General features: G+C 37.0%; 1 protein-coding gene across 2 annotated transcripts in view; it reads left to right on the forward strand.

Moving 5' to 3' along the window:
• The window catches only part of LOC133995312 (astrotactin-2-like), a 287,008-nt gene that overhangs the window by 136,528 nt on the left and 131,231 nt on the right, over window positions 1–19,249 (forward strand). The window contains exons 5-7 of one of the 2 annotated variants that reach the window (XM_062434657.1): window positions 170–283; window positions 3,742–3,888; window positions 8,342–8,509. In XM_062434657.1, coding sequence (XP_062290641.1) covers window positions 170–283; window positions 3,742–3,888; window positions 8,342–8,509 — 429 coding nt within the window. The remainder of the gene's footprint in view (window positions 1–169; window positions 284–3,741; window positions 3,889–8,341; window positions 8,510–19,249) is intronic. The other variant, XM_062434658.1, reaches the window with a different exon arrangement.

Here is a 19,249-nt window from a genome sequence, read left to right on the forward strand (position 1 = left end):
TGTTTTTTTGTCTTATATAGGGTTTCTAAGTACTGATTACCTGGAAAACCCTACTAGTAAACACAGTTTCCCTCTTTTTTTCACAATCATTGTTTCCTAAAATACTAAACCCATCAATTGCTTGACTCTCCTTGGATTTTTTTCTACCTTTTTCTTTGTATCTTCGTACTGCCAGCAACTGGAGGTGTGTTTGGTCCTCAAGGAGAATCAGGGTCAGAGCCTGAAGATGACAACCAAATGAAGTTTTACACAGAGCAGCACAGAGGACGAAGACGTAGCAAAGGTAAGAAGGAATGCAAGTGCACCTTGTGTATTATTATAAATGTGTTACAGTTTAAACACATTATCTTGCACAGGAGTGGAACATTTATCCACTGCATATTGCTGAGAAGGCAATAAAGAAAAAGGGGGAGTAAAATGCAATGAAATATTTTGAAAAACAAATTAATTCCTGCCTCAACCTGGTTGAATAAGGGGGAATAACTGTGGGGAAGCCTATAGCTGAGTGAAATGAGGCTAGACATTTCTGGAATTGTCAGTATAGCTGGAAGTAGGAAGGAATAGTGCACATTCCCGATGGGGTTTAAAGTGCTGTTCCATGGCACAGCTCAGTGACACTCAAAGGAGATATATGAGCTGATGTAAATGGAGGCTCAGTGATGAGCAAAGCTGAGTCAAATAACTTTGATGGTAAGCATTAATTTTGCTCCCCACATAGTGATATGTGATAGGGAAGTCTCTGAGTTGACTTTGCATTTGCGTGTATGTGACACACATGGAAAACACAGAGAATTAGTCTCTGCGTGTCTACCTGGGTGTTCATGCAGAAATTGAATAAATAACGACATATTCCGATTATTTCCCAGTTGTACACTTCTCTATCACATAGTACTATGTCAGAGGAGAAGAAATGCTTATGCCTCACATAATTATCTTATTATAAATCAAAATGCTCTAGTGCTTTTTGGCTACCGAGTGCAGGAGTAAGAAGGTGTATTGCCCTAGATTTTGCCTCTCAGGCAGCACTTACGTCTATGCTTGAGCTTGGTTGGGGGACTCACATAGTGAGTGCAGCCTGAGAGGCTGAATTTGAAAACAGGAAAATCTCTGAGGTCACTGATTTTAGTGCTCCTTGTTCAGTTTAGAATCATGTTGGACCAAACAACAATATTTTCAATCAATGTTGCAGCAAACTCAAAAATTGTGCAAGATGAATTACACTGAAGTCCTTGTACTGAGTTTTATAGTTGTTGTGCGTTATGTTTGAATCACTGGCGATGTGGAGAGACAAATACAGAAAAACACTAATAATAGTCTAATAGCAGTAGTAATAGTGGTAAGACAGTGTTTGTCTCTGGAATATTTTCTTCTTTAATATGTAACCACTATGAATCAACTGCATTGCTTTTTCCTTTTAGACTACTAAGTTGGTTATCTATATCTATCTTGTAAGTGTCAACAATAAGCTAAATCTATATCCTTGGTCCTGGTAATCATACTGCAACCAGTGCCTGTTTTCTGTCTGAATAAATGCTATACATGAGCAGTCACAAGACTGGTTTGTGTTTCAGTAATCACCACTCAGCACTGCAAACTCCCACCTGATAGTAACTGGCCGGTAGAAAAAAACCCTCAGGAGCAGTAATATATTTGGGAAGCAGAATGTATGATACAGTGACCAAAACTTAAATGTTTAAATGTTCCTGATTTCCTACACAGGGTTATGAAAAAAGGGGGTTATAAATGTACTAGTTAAAGCTACTGACTAAAAACTAAAAGGCTAAGCTTTAGTTAAGAAATATCTTCTTAATTTTTAATGCATATTTCTCATCACACAAGAGACCCTAAATAGGATGAGCAATTTGGAAAATAAGAAGATGGATTGGCTTTTGGATATGATATTGAATTGCTGTATACACTTGGTGAAGTTACACAAGTGTGTGTTTGTGAAGTTCATTTAATAGTTTATGCAACTTTTTGTGAACACAGGCAGGACTAATTGGCTTCATAGGTTTCAATCAATTTGGTTATGAATTACATTCCCTGGGCTACAAACATAGTAACATTGTATTTTGTTGTTTTTGTAGACTATTGGCATATGAATATTTGATTAATCATAATTTATTACAGAACTTGATTTTTTTCACAAATCAGACATATTTTATTAGCAAGGCATTGTTGGTTCACAACGGGGAAAAACATGAAACCGATTGTCATCAAGTTACTGCCTGTGTAAATGTTGTCTGTGTAAATTCTGTGTCATTTCTAAGTTAACATACAATAAGCTTTGTTTGGTAAAGGTTTGTCTTTGTATTTGTGTTTGCTTGTGCTTTACATGAACTTATGTCTACATGTCTGTTCTTTGTAAGTGTGTCTCTGCATGTGTATGAGCGCATAGACTAGGTGTTTGGTTTGTAGCCATAAGGTAAATGTTTGCCTTCGTGAGTGTGCATGCTTTTGTCTACTCAGTAGGCTTTTATAGTAATTGAGGGACCCCTTCACAAGCCCAGTGACACCATCCTCACCCCAAAGGGATTAGCTGCTGCAGCACTTTTGTCGTAGACAGCTGTTGTTTCTGTCCCTTCACAATATTGTGACTGTGGTATAGACATGTGATTCAGTGAGGGTGGATTCATTATCCTGACTCTGCTTCACTGATTTTGACCTTGAGCTGCATCTCACTACTTCCAAATTCCTGTCATAACTTCACTGGGCTCTCCTGTTGTTGGGAATATTAACAATTCTGTGATGGTGCCATGTTTCATTCCAGTCCATTTGATCACTTGCCCATTTTTTAGGTGAGAAATATGACTGCAGTTGGAAAAGGTGGAACATGTCTGAAATTAAAATTGTCTGGCTCTGTTTTTTCTAACCTACCCACATATCTAATAACTGTTCTCAGCAAGTTGTTTTACATACATCACTTAACCAACACAATAATTATGACTGTGTCACATGTTCCCCTGCTTTGAACAGGGAAACAAGAATACTATTTTTGCAACAAATTCCCATAGTGCTCAGTGCACACTGGGCAGCTCTCATATGCTCCCACAGCACATGTTCACTGCACTTTTTTAACATTGTGCTTAGAAAGTAATCACACATTTCCTGACAAAAAAGTAAAGAAGTACATTTTCAAGAGGTTCAACACTAGAGCCAATACATTTTTAACAATTCAAACCAGCATTATCGCCACCTTATCTCTCTCACATCCCAGTAAGCCTCCTTTCAACATGCCGACTTCTATTCCATGATAAATATCAGTAGACAGAGGTTAAGTGGCTAATTTCATTCCCTATATCCTGGCTTGGAGATGGGAGCCCTGACAGAGCCAAAGGGCAACCAAAACAACCAATCTATAACCCTGTCACTGGCAATAAGATCATATATCACACTAGCAAATGATTCTGGGCTGCTCTGCAGCAGCTCGAGTATTCTAAGTCATCTTTTACTTACTCAGGACAAACTTGAACCTGGTGTTAGTCATAAATCAGGAGGACAGTTAACCATATTTTCAAGGATTAAGGGACAGTTAGCGGCTTTCCTTACGACAAAGCATAGTGCTAAAGTGGATGATTTAGATGTAGGTTTGTCAGTACGTGTCTGTGCATATTATGTTAAAGCTATTGCCTCCGATCAAGGATATTCAAATACAGGCATCTGTTTAAGACCCTGATCAAAACTAAATGGTCTCTGTCAGACTATTCACCATTCCTTTTTCTCCTCTTTCTCTACCCCTAGGCCACCCACACAGTCCTCTAAATAAGGTCACCCTGACGTTGATCACCATCAGCACATGTGTCATTGCCATTGTCTATGCTACACAGGATTCCTGCCCCCTCACTGTCAAGGTTACTCTCCATGTGCCAGAGCATTTTGTTGCGGATGGTAAGTGCAACACATTCATTAGACCTTGTCAGAATATCCCAATTTTACTTGCCATGTCTTATTTGTATTTGCTGAATTGTTGTTTGTGCTCTTCTTTAATTTATTAAAACTATATGATAGAAACCCAGTTGCTCTCACATATCACAGGCTTTTGTGTCCAATTGACAGATATCATGTACAGTAAATGGAAAAGGGCCACTGAGAAAAAACCCACTGATCTCATTCAGAATAAAACTTAATGAGCATGATGTTGAAAAGTTTTTGCAAAAACCTGTAGGAAATGTAGTAGGATATACTGTACTTACTGTACACACATCTGTTTTGGGCTATACGTTGAGCTTGTTGAGCATGTCATGATAACCATTAGCCATCTGCTTATCCACCATGGTACAACTTTGTTCGGTGTGTTTCCAGCCATAATTGGATACAGTCATCCTTCAAGCAGCATACTTCAGAGATGACTGGAGTAGCTTCTTGCTATGTGGTGAAAAAATACAGCATTACATAATCTGTATAGGTTTTGCTGTAAGATGAAAAGCTAATTGACCAGGGACAGCTCGACATGCTTCCTGTTTCTATTCAAAAATGACTTACAGTAAATCTCCACCCTATCAACTGTGTTTTGTGGTTTTCACTTTCAATGCTTTTCAGTGTCAATGCCCCCTCTGCACAAATGATGCACATTCATCCAACAAAAAAAGTAAATCATGTGCTGGAACCAAAAATGAGCAGAAATCAGGACAACAAAGCCCACACACTGAAAGCTCCCAATGGAAAATGTGATTTATAACACCACAAACGACTGAGTGACACTTTGAGCCATCAGATTGATGAAGAGCTGTGTGCTCAAAACGTGATTGTTTTTTTCTTTGCTATTGTGCTGCACTGGGAGCCTTTAGTGTGCAGACTTTCTGCAAGACTAGACACTGTATGCTTTTTATTGGAATATAAACCTGTTCTATGGTTTTCATGTTTTCAGTTGACATGAAAATGTTTTGAGCTAATGCAACACAACTACTTGAATGTTTAATTCTACTTTATTTATGCCATAAAGCAAGCTAGGCTTTTGTAGCATATAAACAGGCCTGTCCTAGTATCAAAATGATATCAAGGAAGTAGATTAATGAACCCTGGACTGGTCATTATAGTCTATGGTCAACTTGATTAAAGCTCTTGAAAAAAATGTTAGTTGATAATACTGTTTTGTGGCTATTTGCATGTTAAAGTGGAGATAGACAACACAATTAACCCAAAATAAAATAAAATTGCAGATAAAGTATTAAGGCATGGTGGTTCAGAATCAGTTAACCCAGCCGGTTTCAATTCCTTGCTGACTATGAGATAATTGTAAATTGGGTCCATGTATGATGTTGGCAAGATGCCAAGGTTTAAACCTCACAGGAAGGGAAGAGAGTCCAAAACAGAACATGTGGAAGAAGTTAAGTAAAGCAAGAGAGAGTGAAAAGGGGAGGCAATTTAACTAACGATGGCCCTCTCTCTAAAAGCTGTGCATTCACATATCAGTTGATCAGGTGCTCCTGCTACTGGGACCCCATTTCTAGTCCGCCCACACATCCACAATTTGTGTGCATGGACAGGAAAAACTTCAACTTCTATTGTATAATGTGTAGATAAATGTAAGATAGACTCATGGGAAATATAACATAAGCCAATATAAAACTGAGTATAAAATTGAGTTATTGTTATTCATCATAGCATTTAAACATAAATAAACTTAGATATTGCTAAGCACCCATTTTATAAATAAATACATAAATGCATAAGTAAATGTCATTTCATGTTAATATGTTTGGTTTAATATGTTTTGCTTCCTAATGATTTTGGTGATCTCCTGACTTTTCTGCTACCTCTACAATCCATCCACAATTTCTGCTTGTACACAAGAATGATCAAAATCTAATTGGTAGATTGCCATGAAAATAAATGAACACAAATGTTGGATGTTTTTTGAGTTGTCCTCTGACCAGATGCTCAGCTCTCAACTTTTATGGCAAGATATCAAAATGTAATGGGTAGTTTTCAATACAATTTGCTATGGATATTCATAATCACCAGATAATTAATTATTTTGATTTTCGTAACTCCATGGCTTTTCCTTTAGTACCACCCTTAGGGAAGGCTCTAAAAATAGGCAAGTCCTCAGTAAGTTCCATCCAGCAATTTTTTAATTGTGGGTTGTGGAGTTGGTGAACACAAAAACAAAGGAAACAAAGACAGTAATATGTAGGTAGTTAGCAAGAAGGCTTGATGATGGAGAATAACAGGTCTGTGAATGTGGCATGTTAAATCAAATATGCTTGAAGTTCAGAAAAAAATGTATAGATATCTTAGATACGTGTCATATGGGCTCATGAGGTTACTATTCATGTTATCTTTATTTGTTCTTATTTTAGAACACCAAAGTGTGAAGTGAATTCAATTCAAGATCTACTTGTGTGTCTGATCATGCACCCCAATTACCTTTACTGTACAATGTACAGTACATATTATAGAAGAAAGGGAAGCACATTAGAGAAAACTGGGGAAAAAAAATCACATCAAACAAAATCTAGTGTGAACTGGTATAAATGGCTGTTTTGGAGGGAAAGGTTGTTGCACATATCCAATAAAAGAAACAACTGCTAGATGTGCACAGTTTTTTTTTTTAATTATCACTGGAGCCACTACACAGATGTGTGATGCTTTTGATTCCTGACACGCAGCCCACCTCTGTTCCCAAAACAGCTGAAAGGGGATTAATCTAACAAAATAACTTTTCCCCAGCCTTCCTTGCTCAATTCACGATATGTACAACAAAATTGCCAGCGATCAGCAGTGTACTTACTGCTCAGGAGGGGATTCTTTAAAGTGTCTCAGAGAAACCAACCCATAATCTAACTACCGCCTCCTCACTGTGTGAGCTTTTCAAGAGCAACTAAACAATATAAACATAAACCCTTGTTTCTAAGGAAGTCTATGATAGTTCAGTATTTATATTTTGTAAATTATAAATTAATACATTTTTATAATAATTATGGCTGACAGCGTTAACGTGTTAATCGCAATGCCATTAAGGGCCAAGCATAACGCTTCTTTTTTAAAATTGCGTTGCGATTAACTATTGAAATTGGCGATTAATCACAATTTGAATTGTTTGACAGCCCTAAAAATGATTACTCTTAAATGCTGTAGCATTTAAGAAAAATACGGTTCTTGAATGCATCTTGAATCCTCTCAACCACAAGGTAGTAAAGTGTTTTATATTATGTTACATTTCAGGCACTATGAAGCGAGAGTTATACACCTTATATTAACCTATACAGAGCATTCATGTATAATTTCAATAGCTTAAGTAGTAGACACACAAGCAATACATGTCGAAGGCAACATATAGTGTCTGCTATTGGTCTGTTCTATATAGATGTGTCGATTCAGTCAAGTTTGCGAGTTAATCAGTAGATAAACCTTTAACATATGAGTGCATTTTTGTCAGGCTCTGTTTGGGTCAGACTGTCCTGTAGAGACACTTTCCTGTCAAGTGAAAAGAAGCAGTTGGTGCGTTCATGTGTGTAGGAGGAGACAAATTGTAGTGTATTTTAAGGAATTTGCCAGAACTAAAGTGATAAGACAGAAAAAAAAGAAAATAAAAAAAAAACAATAGATTAGGCTTAAGGGTTTAGTGGTTTATTTGTTGTAAAGAGTGCAAATCACTCATTTTATTCCAGAGCATTGGTTCTACATCTTTTCTTGTGACTCTGATTTGATTGCTGGCTACTGCAGTTTAAGTTTGTCCATCTGTATTTCTCTTCTCTTTTGAAAACCAGCCTTCAGACCACCATCACAGGGTTTCACGTCACAAAACAGAAAAAAATCCTTTTTAATCCCACAAGTGCTATCCTTGAGTCCTAGCCAGGCTTTCAAAATACATTTAAATTCACTTTTACACAGAAATATATACTTACCTTCCACGAACCAGCAGTACAGCTCTAAAAGAATCTTTGTGTTCACCAGAGAGCTGAAGCACAATCTCCTCACAGTTCCCTTTGGAACTAAAAGTCATTGGCATCAATTAGGGATAATCTTGTTCAGTGATCAGAGTTTAACGATTGGTCTGGGAGCTGTAAGAAAGAAAGGTAAGTCAGTATCAATGAGCATAGCAATTACTGATTGACTCGTGAAAGCCTTTTAGCCCCTCTATTGCAATTACCAAGGAAAACCTATCAATACAGACACGTTATAGGTCTTAATTTTCTCATTTAAATTCAGCCTGGCCAGCAAGGGAATTAAAATTACAGTGAAAACAAAAGAATTAGCTTCTTCCCAATTGATTTTGCAACTGAACCAGGAAAACCGCTCTTAAGTATATATAATACCCAAACAATCAAGCTGTTTTCTACCTTGCTATTGTTTCTTCTCCAAGCTAAATTATTGTCTTGTGTTTTTTCTTTTTCAGGAAGTAGTTTTGTTGTGAGCATGGGCAGCTTCCTGGATGTTTCTAATTGGCTAAACCCAGCCAAGCTTACCCTGTACTATCAAACCAATTCGTCCACACAATGGGTGCGAGACTACTGTGGCCAGAGGACCACGGAGCCCTGTGAGCAGATTTGTGACAAGGACACAGGTTAGTTCCTAAAAACATGTACACACTGGGGTGTATGTTGAGCAAATAATATAATTTCGTCTTCTTCTTCTTCTTCTTCTTCTTCTTCTTCTTCTTCTTCTTCTTCTTCTTCTTCTTCTTCTTCTTCTTCTTCTTCTTCTTCTTCTTCTTCTTCTTCTTCTTCTTCTTCTTCTTCTTCTTCTTCTTCTTCTTCTTCTCCTTCTTCTTCTTCTTCTTCTTCAACTTTTCTTCCTCCTTTGTCTTCTTCTTGTAGTATCATTATTTATTTATTTTTTGCAAAGTAGGGAAATCAATTATTGCCAAGCATGTGTGATTTTTATCAAATCTTCCACCTGGCCATTCTCTGCAGCTCGGGGTCCATCTTGAGAAAGAAAGTCATTTCCCTTTTCTTTTCCTTCAAAGATTCTGGAGTCTCATCTTTAGGGAGGTCAAGTGGTTGCCAATTGATGCAACCATAGCTATATGTTAGACTTGCTATCACTGATATAACATTTGGTGTTCTAACTCTCACCAGTGTGTTGTCAAAATTCACATGTTCAGCGCTTGTTTGTATCTGATTTAATGAGTTGCCATAACCACAACCAATAAGCTCTCCTTCTATTGTTACATCCATGAAGCTTTTTGGATAATTTTCAGTGATCCTTCTCACAATTTTTGAACACCGGCTTCTAGTTGGGTTCAAGCATATACCTTGGATTGAGTCTACCATAATTCTCAGTTGATGGCCTTGTGCGACATATCTTTGCACATTTGGTGGCATTTTCTCCCATGGGACTTCATACGATGAGACCCAGTCAGATATTTTCTAGGGACATGGACTGGTAGGCCAGAAGATGAAGAGCCTGCTGAAGAGTTCCCTGGCTGGCAAGATGTAAGGTCTTGTGACATCATGATTGACAGCTGTGACAGCTGCTCTTAAACCTTCAGGACGGCTAAGGGAGGCATGACACGTGGGACGTCATCCTGCCAGCTGACTCTGCTGTGCAGACTCTGGCTCCAAATGGCGTCAAACAAGCATGATGGCAGCCCCTGGAAAGCAGATATTTTGACTTCACTTTTGTTTAGCAATAGGAAGTTGCCCATATTTATATACAGTTGATGGTCGAAATGTGTAATCTTTAGAAACCCACAGCTAAAAACTATCCAATAACAGCTACATATCTTGACAAAAAATAGGCACTATTGACCACAGGAGTACAGTATTTGAATACCTTGCTATACAAAAAATGTACATTGTGAAGTGTTCTTAAAACCGCCTTGGTCTATATTTTTACATTAACAGTCGATGACATGACTATAGGACTCATATTGAATTATCCCCAACTATGCAGTCCCCCACAGCTCTGATGTTAACATTTTATTCACATTTAATCCAGTACCAACTCATCAACACCAACAAATCATATTCCATTTGGTTTAGTGGATGTTGTGGCCATTATTTTTTTCAAAAGGACATAGTGATCATTTAAATGTTGTGATTTCAATGTCGTCTTATGAGCAGCAAGTGGTTTTATGATATTAGAGCTGATTGATTTCAGTTTTAAGTGTTTAATGGGCAGTTGGCCGTGTTGGCCAAAATTGGACTAAAATAGATAATTTCATTAAACTTAAAAGATAGTTAATATTGGACTTGGTTCATGGAGTGGACCCTAATCATTTAAATTAATGCTAATATTGTTCTGTGTATGTTGGAAGGTTAAATAGGCACATTTTTATCAACTGTTTTATATACACTCACAGAAATATGTAGGCCTAATTCATTAGATTTATGTATTTCAATTGCATATAAAATGTCCATCCATTTGAATTACTTAGATTTAACATAAACAGGCCAATAAACTTTATGTGCTGCATATTTGTCAGTCAAATGTAAATTAAACAATTAAGAATGAGATTTATGTAATAATACTAATAAACCCAATGTGTTTTGAATAAACAATGACAGATTTATGTATTCACCATAAATAAATCCAATTTGTTTCAAATACTTAAGAACGAGTGTATGTATTCAATATGAATTACTCCAATGTATTTGAAATACATAGAAAAAGGTGTATGCACTATATGCAATTTAAATGAAATTCATAAAGTTGATGTACTTAAAATAATAAACCCGATGTATTTTAAATTATTAAATTTTAATTATTAATTAATTAAAATGATTAATTTTGTTTTCCATTCAGCCTGTACCTGCAGTAACAATATTATAAACAGTCAGATCAGCTTGTTTAACATTTTATTGATTAGACTTCTCAGGCATGTGGCAAGTTATGGCAGTGAGAAAACTCAAAGGCAGCAATACATCACACTACACCACCTCCATTCAGCATGATACAAAGCCATAAAAGAGGAGCTGGACACAGAACCAGTGCTCATTCACATGTGTTGAAAAGAAAAAAAGAGAAGAAAATGCCCTCATTTCAGCATGCAAAAAATACAAACAAAAATAAACCAAACACCTAAAAATACTCATTTGTGCACATTTAGGCAGATAAATTTTACTTATTTTGCCACACAATAGCCTAACAAATGTAAACATTTAAACACATGGGGAAAAGCTAACTCATAAGTACTGAAATTTGCAGCAGGTCCACCACTTTGCTGCACTGCATTCTCCAGAAGGCAACATCAGTGCATCAGGTGAATTACACAGTCACATATTAACTTTTAGTTTTAGGACGTCTGGTCTCTGAATCAGCATAAGCACATTTACTTTAATCATTTTAAATTAACATTTGGAAACAGACCTTTCTGCAGCAATAACAAACTGTGTCATTCTGCTAAAATGTATGAAACTTCAGGACAGGTAAATCAAGCAGAATAACTGTATGCTTACAATACACCAACATTTCAAGGATTACCAGACATTCATTTTTTGAAATTTTCGTCATTACCTGATCAATCCAAGACACTGCCATAAAGCCAAGTGGTTGAATGGCTTTGCACCACCCCACTGACATGTTAAATTACAGGTGCATGGAGATATTCTGCAGCAATAACAACCAAGAACTGTGAACACATTGCAAAATTTGCACAAATACTCAAACAACCACTGAAAATTGCAGTCGCTTTGCTATACATTTGCCAGGGGGAAACATCTGCATATCAGGTATCAGGCCCATCACTGGAATATCTTAATTTTCAGTGCTTGGACTTTTGATGAAAGCTTGGTCGTGTCCAGTTCCATCAGGATTTTTTGGAATACTTAAAATGTGCTCTTGAGGTCCTTAGGGTAGCTTAAGTTAAGTGCATAAATCAGTCCGAAGAGCATCATGCATCCAAGGGTGACACTTTGTAGGTTTTGCAGAACTTCCACACCTTCAAGTACAACACCAACATCTGCATATATCTCGTCTCCAGGTTCAGCACCATCCACCCGAATGACGTAGATGCCCATTGTTGTCTGTGCAATCCCCAACTCAGCCTCTGCACACTCGCTGTCCTGGAGAATAGACAAAGAAAATGAGTTGTGTTCATTCATTTTTTAAAGGCATGTGGTTTTAAAACTTCACAGGGAGTGTTCTCCAAAATGAGTAAAATGGATATGGCCCACCAAAACGACTTTAAGAGGCAATCCAAAGCTAAAGTTTTGAAGGATGCACAAGACTCACTAATATTGCTTCTTTCCAGCCCTCACATTTGCTAACCAGTAATACTACTCTATCCCTACACAAGCGCTCCAACCACAAATTACTACAACAGACAGTGTTGAGTACAACAGATACAGGAACAAAATCCACTATTTTGCAAGCATGAGAGCTGAAAAAAAAAAAAAAAAGTCCTTCTTCTTCTCTAGTGAGTGACTCTGAATTTGAATTTCAAAGGCCGTTGACACACCAGTTGCATTACCGCCATCTACTGGACTGGAGGGTGGAGCATGGACGTACTAAAATTACATAAACCTAATGGAAACCAGTCTCATAAATTTTAACTAAATGAACCTTGGTTGAGCCACAGCTCATCATATTTAAACTATATTCATACGTTTTAAGTGATTACATTTCATTGGTTTCACAATTAACAGATTAATGCTGATTTTAAGGAATCTGAATAAATAAATTCTTAAAATTGTATTATTTAAATAAAATCAAATAGATGCAAATACTTAAAAATAAACTATGGGATAATTCATTTTTCTGAGTGTAGGATGATAATATATCAGTGCTGTTTACAGCTTATTGTGTTGCCATTTTGTGGTCACAAAGTCACATAAATGTGGTTTAAAGAGTTGTTAATGTTTTTTGTTGTTTTCTTATAGGTGAACCTTGTAACACTGTGTTAGCTTGTTGTGCCCCTCAAACTCCCAAAATATCCTTTCAACACTGAACATTGAAATATGTTTGCAGAGTTAAACCTATTGCAAACAAACTATATACAAATATACAGGATATAGGCACAAACAGAACCGCCAGGCATGGACCTCTGTTTTCCACACAAAGAGGTCAGATGTAAACCTTACAGGTTCCACAAGACACAAAAAAACAGATATGAGACACTATAAAGGCCACCACAGCATTTACGTCAACACACCACATGCTAAATTGACTGAAAAAGAAAGAGTGTCACCTGAATGGGCCTTCTAGTCCTCAGAAGCAAAGACAGGGAGGACAGCATATCTTAAGATGACAGAAGCACAATAATACACCCTGATTTGTGACTTTAGCACAGAAAGACACCATCACAATATGGTTACTAGAGCATCTATAAGCAACTCAATATAGCAAACATAAAAAATTAATGTGTATGAAAAAGTTAGGCAAGGTGGACCTTGTAACGTACAATGAGGACACTGCATTAGTTTGTTGTGTCCCTCAAACTCCTAAAATGTCATTTTAAGACTGAACATTGAGATATGTAAATGCCAGGGTCCAACCTATTGCAGACAAACTATATACAAATATGAAGGATATGGGCACAAACACAACCACCAGGCTCAGACCTTTGTTTTCCACACCAAGAAGCCATATGCAAACCTTACAAGGTCCACAACACACAAAGACCAGATGTGAGACAATGTAAAGGCCATCACAGCACTTAAGTCAACACACCACATGCTAAATTGACTGAAAAAGAAAGAGTGTCATCTGAATGGGTTTTCTAGCCCTCAGAGGCAAAGCCAGAGAGGGCAACGTATCTTGTGATAAGAATGTTGTAAACATATAAACAGTTGAGTGTTCAAACACATAGATTTGCAAAAACCTTCACGTCAGAAAGTAAGCAGTATGCATAACTTTTGCTAACATTAATTATTGTGACCTGTCAAAATTATGGTTGTGGTTATGGGCCTTTTCCAGTTAATAACAGTGTTTCTATTCTGATGACCGCCTCTGATGAGGCCATATATTTTAGTTTACCTTAGACACATAGAATAATGCAAAGGCATATGATTAACATCAGATATTTTTTACAAAGACAGTGGATACTATTCAGCCAGGGCGTCCACATTCAAACACAAGAAATACAAGAGTCATGGAGGTGGTTCACACCTAGGTCAACTGAGGACATCAATTAGTATTTTTCAATAACAAAATAAACATTTGATGAGTTTATCTAAATGCAATTTTTCCAAAGGTGTATCAAATGTCTCTGTCCTCCTTAACTATAACCATAGAATTCTGGTTTGGTGCCTTTGTAAGTAATAGCTGGTGTCACTAATGTGGCCTCATGGATGCCTCTCAATCTAACACGTTTTAGATTCCGAGGTTATAAGTTGCTGTCAAATTCATCAGCCTGCTGCATTTGAAGACTTGGTCTGAAGAAAAGGCCAGTCTAAAGGTTGGCTTGCAGAAGACTTCTCAATTAAAACTCTAAAATATGCTAACTGGTTAGCATGTATTTTTGGGGCTGTTGCCATATTAACCATCTCTCGTAGCTGCAAGCACAACTGTCAAAATCTCAACCACCAGTAGATTTTGAATCTTTGATTCAATCACCTATAAGCAATGGGAGTAACCAGGACTGAGCTGAACTGAGCTGCTTACCCCCCAACTTTTAGCTACACACCCGCAGTTCATATGGTTTATTGTTGACATCAATCGCAGCATACTTAAAAGTAGATATGTCTTTGCTTTAGCTGGCTGTTAGTGAAATGCTTTCCCACAGTGACAATGTGATTGATGTAGTCAGACAGATCTATTGAAACAACACCTTCAGAAAGGTTATGTCACAAGGATGGTGGGAGTCCTGGCTGACATATATTAAATTGCTATTAAACATAGAGTCACATTTTATGCCACAAACATCAGTTAACGGAGGGTTTATGGAAAGCTCATTAACAGAGTTCTTGTAACATTACTTTGTGCATGAATCCTAATTCTGTTGGAGCATTTTCAAAAGTATCTCTCTCTATAACACAGTAGTGACAGAAATATTTACTTTTTGCCGAAGTTCTCTGGAAACCCATCAAACATGTGTGACCCAAGGTTATCTCCAGCTATAGCAAGCACTGCCCCTTGTATTATCCCACAAATCTTTTACCAGAGGACCATACACTTCCTCTTGCCCAAAAAACTCAAAATATTCCTCCTTACAAACCATAACAAGCTGTATGGGGTCTATAGTGGACCTATTATGCGGAGAGATTTCTGCAAGGGACATGTAAACTGCAAGTTGCTGGTGCTTTTCTCTTCCTGAGCGAAGGGGATTTACCACTTCAAAGGAATTTTAGTACAAGATAATGGACAATGAGGACATGCACTGCTGAAAAATATTCTTGTCCCAAAACTTCCTGCCATCCCTAATATCCTCCAGCAAATATGGATCACCTTATATGTGTGCCTTTGCTTCAGTGTACTGTGCTTTGACAGGCTCATGGCTCAAAACGCTTTTAGGGTCTTGTTTACCAGAACATACTGCAAGAAGCAGTCCTCCCTTTTGGAATTTTTTTTTACCAAGATACACTTGTTTAGCTTCCATATAGTTAAAATTTATCTTGAAATATGTATTCTGGGATTCATCAGCCCTAAGTAATCCCTCATTACACCACTTCATCAGATCACTCTTGATTAGACCAGTTATGATGTTATCAATATCAGTTACTGACATATTCAGCTTTGTTCATCTCTCAGTTTTTTAAAAGACATGCTCCTTGTAACTTTCATGCACCACCTGGAATTCATTTGTTAAACTTTGGATAGTGGTTGCTGGTAGCAGCATTGTAGCTTGCATCAGCAAATAGAACAGTGCTAAATTTGTCAAAAAATGTGTCTTCTACATCATTGCCATTTTCATCTTCAATCTAAAAAATGTATGTCACTGTCATGCCTACAGCTTGGTGCATCATGATCTACTTGTGCAGGGATCTCCAAAGAGTCTTTGTGCTTCCTGTTGTTGATGATGGGATGAAAATATTTGTGTACAGTAAGGAGAGGGCAATGTTGTTTTTTTTTTCTATCTCTAAAATGCCATTTGAATTGGTCACACAAACTGAGCAAACTAGAAGATGTATGCTTTTATCAATCAATCTGACAAATCCCTGCATCCACTGTAAAAAAACGTTGTCAACACAAGCAAACAACTTCAGCCCAATAGTGCACGTCTTTTTCATTATAAATGCCTGTAACAGTAACATTTATATCAGTAAGCAAGCAACAGTAAAATACTAGTACTAGTATTTGTTGTTTACATTTTGTAAGTGGATTTTGTCATTGATCCAGCCCCTTAACACCAATAAATAAAGCCAGTCATGTAACACGCTCCAACTTTATGAGTTGAAGAGCACCACCTGAATGCAGCATGCACATACCCAGTTTTCCTTGCATCAAGCAGGTGCACTTGACAGGACAGTCTCTCTAAATTATATTAGAAAATCTGTGTCAAAGATTTTCCTGCATTGAATTACACATTAATATTGATTGGATACAACCATTTTTGAGAAACGGAATGAAACTTCACTTCGAAGATTGTTTTTGACCAACTTGATGACCGACCCTTCTTATCATTCTTACTTACTTATGTAATTATAAGATAGACAAAATTCCAATTAAATAATTAAAATATCACAAACAAGCTTTACTGTGATGCAAAATTATCTACAAGCAGTATTTCTCCCTGTGACGTTATTAAGTTTGGAACAGTGGTGACATTGTATGCAAAAACTTCTATCTTTTTTAAATAATTGGTAAAAAGGAACATTGTCTTGTTGGGTTAGCTGCTCAACTCACAGGGTCATTGCATGACACTGAATTTATATCTCATCTTTTAATGTTCCATTATGACTAATATCTAACCTTAAAATCAGAACAGTATTTAGTGGTTATGTGGTTCTATATAAAGGAGTTTGTTATCCTACTGAGTTCTCATTATCTCAGCTCATTGACACTTTGTCATAAAGTCGGTTTTGTGTCATCGGAAGATAATAACACAGAAAATAACTCATGTTAACCATAGAGCTGATGCCTGGAATTAGATGTTCTTGTCTTGACATACAAGTGGGTGTTTTACAGAAATGTCGCTCGTATCTCGTTAAAAATAACTTAAATAAAGAAAACAATCAAGACAAGACAAGACAAGACAATGCGAGTGACATTTACTTGAATTAAGTCAAATAATCTTCCTTAGAAAACACTTGGTAAAATCCATACATTTAATAACATAATACAAAAAGACCAACTAGATTTTAAATATAAATATAATATTATTACACTTGGTTAGATCTGCAGTTTTTGCAGTGATACTGTACTTATGTCTCCAGCTGCATCCATTAGTTGTGGTAAAGATGTAGGGTACATTTGCATTATTCATTAGATAGTATTCTAATTGGCTGGGGGTGAAGTTGGGGGCCACACATCCAGCCAATATTTCAAGCCATGTTAAAACAGCACAGTATGGGGAGATCAGAAGGAAAATGCTGGCATTTGAACTTCTTTTAAGTTGTGATAATTGCAAGGACTGCAGTACCCAGGATGAGGAGGAAGGAAGGACAGTCCTTTTTGCTACAGGGTTACCTTAATACTTTTATTTCAGTGTTTCTGTTCTGAAGGAAGTCCTTGCAGAAGTCTGATGGAACTGCTCCATCTATAATCTTACTATTTGATCAAGTAAAATGGTAGAGATTCTGTAGTGATAGTGTTATAGAGTATGATGTTTTAATGTGATTGTTGTGATGCGTTAATGAAAGCATTAATACTTTTTGTTTGGATTCAGATTTGGAGTTTTCACTTCCAGTTAAGTATGTACACAATCAGCTCATACTATTTTGCACCTATTTGTTCTGACATTAAAACAATACCAACAAGCTGTGAGTGCAGCATGGCATATTTATCTTCACTCGAGTGATGTAACTCCCTTGTGTATTTTGTGCCCAACTAGATAAAGTCTAAGCTTATTAGAATGGATTACATCTGTAATGTATGTGAAATTTATGTCACCCTGGTCAAGGGCATGTTAAGGGCTGATGCATAATGTATTAGAGCTCCAGATACTCAACTCAGTAAGTACACATGATGCCAAAGATTGAGTTGACATACTGTGTGGATGTGTTTGTGGATTCTGAATGCGTGTTGCTTGCATCAGTCTCTGCATGTTTTGTTTGTTGTTGTTTTTTTTTTTTTTTTTTGTTTTGTTATTTTGAGATCAGTAATGGTCGTAATTCAATTTTCAAGTCATTTACTCTTTCAGACTCTAGTACATTCACCATTCTCACTTTATTAATGTGTCTGTCTCCTTCTGTCTGCTTGTCTCTCTCCATTTATTTCTCTTTTCATCTGTCCTTTTCAGCAGCAAGATTATTTGATCAGTAATTGCCCTCAAGTATGTTGTATCTCCTGAGGGCAACCTCATCCATCCGGCAGCAAAATTAAAGGTGTTCTTCAAAAGAGCTTTCTATTTTCATCACTGTCCTCTAGCAAGCATTGCAGCACCCACACACATGCGCAGACACACACACACACATACAGTTGTTTTTGAAGACAGTACACCTGAAATGAACTCTGTCATCCAGGCACATTTATTGCAGTTACAACAATAGGATGAATCGCTGGTCGTGAAATGTTAAAGGGCAAATGACACAGGGGGGAAAAAAGTTCAGCTGCACTGCTCTCTGCATTTTATAACTTTTGAACACGCTGTAAATCTGGCCACAATAAATAAACTTTTTGACAAGCAACAGGAAACCACCTACTTGGGCATCTCTAAAGGTTTAAAGTATAGTTTTCTTGTTTAAACATGAAAAACACAAATGTGCTGCCAAAGGCACACATACTGTACTTACACGTGGATTGATGGTGTTAAACTGTAACAACAAAGACTGCTGTCAAGTTTAACCATAGTCAAAGCACATCTGGGCTTGAAAAAGCATGTAAGTAATTATCATATTTTGCCAGGAGGGCTTATACTCTTCATCTGCTCTGTTGATTGTAATTTCTGAACCTGAGAGGGACTTTGTTGTTGTTGTTGTTGTTGTTGTTGTTGTTGTTGTTTTGTTTTGTTTGTTTGTTTTTTGTTAACAAAACCAAAGCTTGTACTAGTTATAACGTGCTGGAATTGTAGGGACTTCTTTGCATCATTCTCATGAAACTAACATGGGACATGTCCTCTGCCAGACAGAGAATTACATAAATTAAAGTTACACTATTATATACAGGAAAAATATATACCAGAAACACAGAATGCTGCTGACTGTTAAGACAGTCAAACACATAAAATTACATTTAGTACTTGTTTAGGTGGTGTGCATTGCTGTCTACCATTGTGTCTTCTTTGATACTACCACTGGGGCTGCCACAGTCAGAAATGTTCAAA

This window comes from Scomber scombrus, chromosome 15, assembly GCF_963691925.1.
Source record: "Scomber scombrus chromosome 15, fScoSco1.1, whole genome shotgun sequence".
Classification (NCBI taxonomy): Eukaryota; Metazoa; Chordata; class Actinopteri; order Scombriformes; family Scombridae; genus Scomber; species Scomber scombrus.